Source organism: Eriocheir sinensis, unplaced genomic scaffold (assembly GCF_024679095.1).
Source record: "Eriocheir sinensis breed Jianghai 21 unplaced genomic scaffold, ASM2467909v1 Scaffold276, whole genome shotgun sequence".
Lineage (NCBI taxonomy): Eukaryota > Metazoa > Arthropoda > Malacostraca > Decapoda > Varunidae > Eriocheir > Eriocheir sinensis.
Window position 1 is genome coordinate 187,413 of NW_026111583.1, and position 7,550 is coordinate 194,962.

At 45.3% G+C, this 7,550-nt stretch overlaps 1 protein-coding gene across 1 annotated transcript in view; it reads right to left on the reverse strand.

Moving 5' to 3' along the window:
* LOC126991421 (receptor-type tyrosine-protein phosphatase delta-like) overlaps window positions 1-6,928 on the reverse strand; it is a gene marked incomplete at its 5' end in the record, with an annotated part of 57,951 nt that extends 51,023 nt beyond the window's left edge. The window contains 3 exons of the mRNA XM_050850188.1: window positions 4,741-4,881; window positions 5,966-6,042; window positions 6,817-6,928. Coding sequence (XP_050706145.1) covers window positions 4,741-4,881; window positions 5,966-6,042; window positions 6,817-6,928 — 330 coding nt within the window. The remainder of the gene's footprint in view (window positions 1-4,740; window positions 4,882-5,965; window positions 6,043-6,816) is intronic.
* Window positions 6,929-7,550: the final 622 nt, after the last annotated feature.

A 7,550-nucleotide genomic window follows, 5' to 3' on the forward strand; every position in this document is an offset into this window, starting at 1 on the left:
TGTCCCCCCGTGACACAGTTCCTGTCTTGGGCACATGCCGATAGCCCTGGCTACGAGTCATGTGAATGCCCCCATGGCTCTGGCACCAGAGACTTAACAATTCTCTCCTTCTGAACTTTGCAAAGTCCAGAATGCTGAGACTTGCTGGTTCTTGATTCCAAAGACGTCAGTCTTGCCGCTGGACTTGGTAGGTACAGGAATGCAAAGGAGATCGATCACATCTTTCTCAGTATTCGTTGGAGAATCCTCCAGAACTGTAGAGTTTCCGGAGTGCTGAGTTTTTTGCTACTGACCACAGACTTGTAGTTGCAAAACTGAGTAAACGCATGAAGTTCAAGAAAATCTCGAGATTTTAATTTTTTTTACAACAAAAGAGGCAGCTCAAGGGCACAAAAAAAGGAAACAATAATAAAAAAAAAAAAGCCCGCTACTCGCTGTTCCTAAAAAAGAATCATAAGAGGTGCCCGAAAGAGAGGTCAATTTCGGGAGGAGAGGTGTCCTGATATCCTTCTCTTGAAAGAGTTCAAGTCGTAGGCAGGAGGAAATACAGATGAAGGAAGATTATTCCAGAGTTTACCAGCGTGAGGAATGAAAGAGTGAAGATGATGGTTAACCCTTGCATAAGGGGTTTGAACAGTATAGGGATGAGCATGAGTAGAAAGTCGTGTGCAGCGGGGTCGCGGGAGGGGGAAGGCATGCAGTTAGCAAGTTCAAAAGAGCAGTCAGCGTGGAAATATCGATAGAAGATAGAAAGAGAGGCAACATCGCGACGGAATTTAAGAGGTAGAAGACTATCAGTAGGAGGAGGAGAGCTGATGAGACGAAGAGCCTTAGACTCCACTCTGTCCAGAAGAGCTGTGTGAATGCAACCCTCCGGGGTTATAACTTGAGAAACTGACGAGCCAGGCGTGTGCTCGGGAGAATGTAGTGGCTTCGAAAAAGCTCCGCTCCAAATCCACACCTAAAACAAGTACTATCCGAGAGGCTGATGTACAGATAGTATCAGATGCGAATGGGTACCGGGCTCGTCGGCTCGAGTATTTTGGGCAGTTGTGCACGGCAGAGCGCCATAGCGGACAACGCCCTCAGGCTGCGTTGTAGATGGGGGCTGTTGATCGACCAATAGACGAAACTCCACTCTCTTGCGGATGTGTGAGAGGCTGCAAAGAAGTTGAAAGGTGGACAGGCAACTGGGGTCGGTTGTCGGAAATTTTGATATAAAATTACCTCCCGTTAAATTACTTATATCAGTAGGGAGAAATTATGCACTTTTTGTGTAATTTGGACTTCGGGTAAATATTTAAATCATTGTAATTCTAATTTATGACAGTAAATTAAAGATTGGGAGAAATTTACTACCAGCTACGTGTCGCCGACGCGGAAGGAAGTGACGTCACGTATGTAGGAGCTCCAAAGCAAAGCTTCATTAAAGGTGACGACACGTACGCTTGAGGCAAAAACATTCCACTCGATTGTAAGACATCGGCCCGCCAACAACCTGCTCCTCGAGTCAATTTACCGTCTCACTTTTCCACAACCTTATGTTTTTTTATTGTACATATGAAAATAAGTACAACGCGCAATGTAGCGTAAATATACATTGTCCATGGCCTACAAGCAACTACAGGGAACTCAGCCAGACGATCCCTTTCTCCACGACGCTTCGCCTCACTCCGTAAACCACCTGAGCTACATAAGTACACTTGATTTGCCTCCCCGTGTCGTTCTCGGGCGATTAAAGTATCACCGAATTCCCGGTAAGTATTACGGATCCATGGTATTGGAAATTAATTCATGTACGGCTCTACGCCGGTCCATCACACCTGGACCACGTAAGTACAGTTACTGAGTGGTAGTTAGGGACTGTTTATCTAACTTGAAGAGTGTCATCATTACGTATCCAACCAATTCATAAATCGTTCTGTGAAGCCCCATTCCATCTTTCACATCCGTAAAATCAGTGTGGAGATGCTAAAAGCTAGGGGAGAATCCATGATCCATGGGTGCATGCGGTGCTGTCTGTCGTGTGGCAGTCCGGCGCCATTCCCGACTGGAAAAGTGGGACCGACAGTACTTTTTTTTTACAACAAAGGAGGCAGCTCAAGGGCACACAAAAAAAGAAAACAATAATAAAAAAAAGCCCGCTACTCGCTGCTCCTAAAAAAGAAACAAAAGAGGTGGCCGAAAACAAAATCAAATACGGAAGATGTCCTGATACCCTCCTCTTGAAAGAGTTCAAGTCGTAGGCAGGAGGAAATACAGATGAAGGAAGATTGTTCCAGAGTTTACCAGCGTGAGGGATGAAAGAGTGAAGATGCTGGTTAACTCTTGCATAAGGGGTTTGGACAGTATAGGGATGAGCATGATTAGAAAGTCGAGTGCAGCGGGGCCGCGGGAGGGGGGGAGGCATGCAGTTAGCAAGTTCAGAAGAGCAGTCAGCGTGGAAATATCGATAGAAGATAGAAAGAGAGGCAACATTGCGGCGGAGTTTAAGAGGTAGAAGACTATCAGTATGAGGAGGAGAGCTGATGAGACGAAGAGCCTTAGCCTCCACTCTGTCCAGAAGAGCTGTGTGAGTGGAGCCCCCCCACACATGAGATGCATACTCCATACGAGGGCGGACAAGGCCCCTGTATATGGACAGCAACTGTGCAGGAGAGAAGAACTGGCGGAGACGGTACAGAACCCCCAGCCTCGAGGAAGCTGATTTAGTAAGAGATGAAATATAAAGTTTCCAGTTGAGATTTTGAGTTAAGGATAGACCGAGGATGTTTAGTGTTGAGGAAGGTGATAGCTGGGTGTTGTCAAAGAATAGGGGATAGTTGTTTGGAAGATTGTGTCGAGTGGATAGGTGGAGAAACTGTTTTTGAGGCGTTGAAGGACACCAGGTTCCTCTTGCCCCAATCGGAAATATTAGTAAGGTCTGAGGCTAAGCGTTCTGCAGCCTCCAGCCTTGAGTTAACTGCAACAATCACCGTGGTATTACATTGTTCAGTGTGCCGAGCAAAACGCTGCCTCATCTGTTGCTGATGCGAATTCGACCTCATCTGCTAATGAGCAGTCCGCGGTCACGCCCAGTAATTCAACAATTGACCGGATACTAACACTTCTGTCCTTGAAGAACGCCAACGGGAGTTTCGACAGGGGTTACTCAGCCTATGTTGATCTCAAGAAGGCTTTTGCGTCAGTTCAACGTAAGGTACTCTGGGACATTCTGTGGATCCGTGATATTCCTGGTGGTTGGCCTTACCTTGGAAGTTGGACCTGAGAGCGCTGTGACGGGGGAGGCGTTTCCTGCTTTATACCTGTTCATCTAGGAGTGAGGCAGCTTTTAAACTTTTAAACACTTGCATAGACTGGGTATTAGACAAAGTTCCTGTTCAAAGTCGTTGTAGAGAATCTGTTGGCAACATCAAGGTTACTGAGCTTTTGTTTCCTGATTATGTTGTACGTACTTTTGGCGGAATCGCTGTGGGTCCTGGTGTTGGCTCTGAATGCTGCATGAGGAGGCGAAGCTCTGAGACTGAAGGTCTCCTGGGCCAAAACCAAGTTTCAGTCGTATGCAGACGCATGTGGCACGCTACCCAGAATGGACCTTGGTCTTCGACCTGTTTTGTAAGAGATCCTGCCAACAGGCTCTTAGGATTGAAAGAGGACCTGTATGGAATTCTGCAAGGAGGACTTCAGGGTTGCTGTCGTAAGTGGGTAAAGGGACCCCCACCCCACCCCAGCGTATGTCCCTCCTGATTGATTGTATGCATCATCATAATCATATGTTTAACGTCAGGTTTTCCCATAATCTCTTGCGAGGTTATACGGCTTCCAACTATTTCAAATTTCGAATCAATGGGCAGGTGGGTCTCGTCAGCCATGGTAGGCAATCCACCTAGGAGAGGAACAACGACTATAAGCCCGGGCAGGCGGGGCTCGTAGCCATGATGGGCAATATACCCAGGCCCTCAGTTGAAAACTGGGGTTACCTGTCAGGAAGGGTATCACAGGCGAAAGAAAATGCTGAATACATACAAAATGAACGGCGACAACGCTTTGTATCATGAAACGCAAAGATACTAATTGTATTCACCGACATTGTGTGTAAGGATATGAATATAATACGCACTTCAAAGTAAATTTTGAACGCTAAATGTCTAACATTAACCAAAGGAAAATAAACAAACTTCACAGCAATCTACCTCGCTGAGCGGCAAATTACATACTGGAACTCATGACTCACTGTCAAATAAAATAAAAGCAAAACAATTTCCGTGCAGAGTTCACCCCCCCACACACACACACACACACACACACACACACACACACACACACACACACACACACACACAGATGATAAGGGTCCCGTACGCCTGTGATCGTATCTATCATTGGGGAGGCGGTGGCCGAGTGGTTAGCGTCCAGGCGTGGTGAGCCCGTGGACCTAGGTTCGACTCCCACCGATGCGCGCTGACAATTTTCAACCGTCGCCGAGTGGCGGAAGATTACCCACATGCTGCCCAGATCTTCAGTCGACCCTGGCTTCAGCTACTTCATTCAAGGAGAGCGCCTGGGCAGCATGGGCCAAGCAATAGTCATAGATAACGCTAGCCACTGTCATTAAAATTCTCCCACGCCACGAACGGACTGAGGTCACCCAAGAGCCACCTCAACAAACCCTGACCTTAAAGGCAGCACACCCAAAAAATAATAAATCTCTGTACCATGAAGTAGCCTACAGCTCCTCACCTTTCCCATTTCGACGAAGTTTGCCACCATGATGATAACGTCAATGCGTTGTTCCACCACCATCCTCCAGAAGTCTGCGGTCGTGCACACACTGGCGTCCTTGGGACCTTGTGATGCGATGTAGTGCATGCTCCCGTAGCCCTGTCAAGAACACAACCATTAAGACAGCTTGTGAAAAAAAGCTCTGAATAATCTATGTCCAGCAAAAGGTAAGATAGCTACGATGATGCTTGTAGACCAAAAAGGTTGTTTGGGCTTGAAAAGGGAGATATGCTATGGAATACGTATATTAAATCTTAGAATACTCGACAGGAAAAGAGGAAGAATCGGTGTGATGCCGAGAAAAAGTGAGTGGACAAGAGAAATTAGACTTTTGATGAACAGTAGACGCTCCTTTCATAGCCATCATGAGTCAGGGCCTTAAGTGATGGAACAAAACTAGAGGTTTTAGACATGTTGCATCTCGCGACCTGACATGAAGCTGGAGTGTTCCAACAACAAGCCTGTGATCAGTTAGAGTAACTCAGTACTCCGGAAAAGTGTGCAGTTCTGAAGGAACATTGATTAATGAAACATAATTTCAAACATATTTTAGTGGTCAAGAAAAGTTACCTTCCTGTCGACAGTGTTCCCGAAACTTGTTTGGGTCATGCCTTTGTCGATCTTTTTTTCTTAGATAGTAACGATAAGGATTATCACCACCCTTTACATGGTTGTGTGATGAAGATGGAGACGATTATTATTGCAATAATGACACTGAAGTATGAAGGTCGATAATGATATCGACGGTTACAATGGCGAGGCGGTGGCTGAGTGGTTAGCGTACGACCGCGGCGTCCTCCTAGGAGGCCCCGGGTTTGTGCCGCCACAATGTTCAATCACTGCCGAGTGACGTAAGACTACCCACATGCTGCACTGAAGACAACCCATCAACCCGGACTCCATATTCTCCCTCTAAAAGAGGATCAAAGATGAGCTGCGGGGGACAGCATGAGCCAAGCAAGATGGCGCCATAATATACACTTGCCTGCGCCACAACAGGCTGGGGCCTACCATCAGGCACCACCAAGAAAGCCTACCGGCGACATAAGCAGAAACGTAAAAGAGAAAACGATGATGATAAATGTGTGACCGATAATGAGGATGGTAACATTAAGATGAAAAACCTCCTTAACGTAAAACCTGCTAAGACGAAAAAGACAGGGCTGGGTGACCCTGACCTCACCTCTACATGGCTGGCGTTGATGTAGTCTGAGAAAGGGTCGTCACCAAGGCGGGAAAGAACCACTCGAGTGTCGTCATCTGTTGTATAAAACACATGTTGCTGGAGTCTCATGTTTGGTTAAGTATTACCTGATGGCACTATGTTAACTATGATGAATTATTATCGATCCGAGTTACCGCGAGACAAGCCACCTTTTACTAAAGCCCCAAGTGTATCACCCATCACAAGTTGTTTATATCATGACTCGAAACTCATTTTGCTCACAAATTACCTGTTTGAAGTTGAGGGTGACTCTAGAATATTAAACTCTTGGTGCAGACAGGCAAATTTCCTTACCTGGATTTTTCACACTAAACACATTAAATAAGATTAAGCTTGTTCCCACCTTTCGGCATTAGGCTTGTTGCAGAAAGATATGAGAAGGAGGCGGTCTGTTTGGGGACAATATACTCGTACATGTAACTGTGTGAGAGTGCTTGCTGAATATTAAGAAGGTATTAAACCGCCATGACTCTTAGGTGTGGAGAGGAACAAATTATAATCTTTCTTTTGAATAAAATTGGTCATTTGTGAACGATAATTATAATACGCTTTTCATTTTGAGAACAAACATGAAACACTACTAAAGGAACAAAAAAATTTAAAAAATGTATCAACGGTGGACATGTGTAGCTTAACTGACGGTAGAACGAGACATCAAGTAATGTTCTACAGTTATCACAAAACACACCAGTGCCACTCACATATGAACGAAAACAAATCAGAAGCTAGTTGAGTTTAATGCTGAAAGTTATTACAATGTGAGGAAAAAATATACACGAAACTAAGACAAAAATGTCAACACAACTCACATGGAAGGATGTTTTTGAAGCGGTTCTTGGCAGCGTTTTCCGGGCGCTCTGCTGCTGTCCTGCTCTTGGCTACTATCCGTGGCACAGTCTGGCCCAAAAGGACACCGATAAGTTATTCATGAGATATAATAGACATGCAGCTCTAAGAAAAAATACCAGACCCCATATTATCATAAACACTTTCCTTTGCAGCATCTTTTTTTCTTTCTTTTTCTTCTATTTCTATCACTTACCATACCATTCCAATACGATTAGATGAAACGTTAAATTTTAAATAGTTGAGGAAGTAAGCAACGGGCGCACGCAGCTCTCAGTGTTGCATGTGTGTATAAGAATTGTGAGCGGGTGCCGAGAGTTCGCCAAGGACCCTCCCGTGTCGCCACTGTCCGCCTTATCATTGCCTCACACCAGAGAATACTTATTTTACTTTCTGTTACAAACTATATACACGCGACACACCTTATTCCTGAAAAAAGTATATCAAATTAAACTTTTATCAACGCGCCTCGGACTTCCCATCTGGGGACAGGACCAAAAATATCCCCAGTCAGGTCGAACCCACTTCTGGTGGACCCAAAGAGGTTCCTTGATAGTTCCTCCGACGTTCTCTTCATTAACTTATGTAACATTCGCGATCTTCCCCATACATTCCATTGTGTGAAACGTCTTCTCTCCTCCTCAAAACCCCATTTTCCCTTCTTAACCGAAACCGGTTTTTTATTCTACAAACAGTA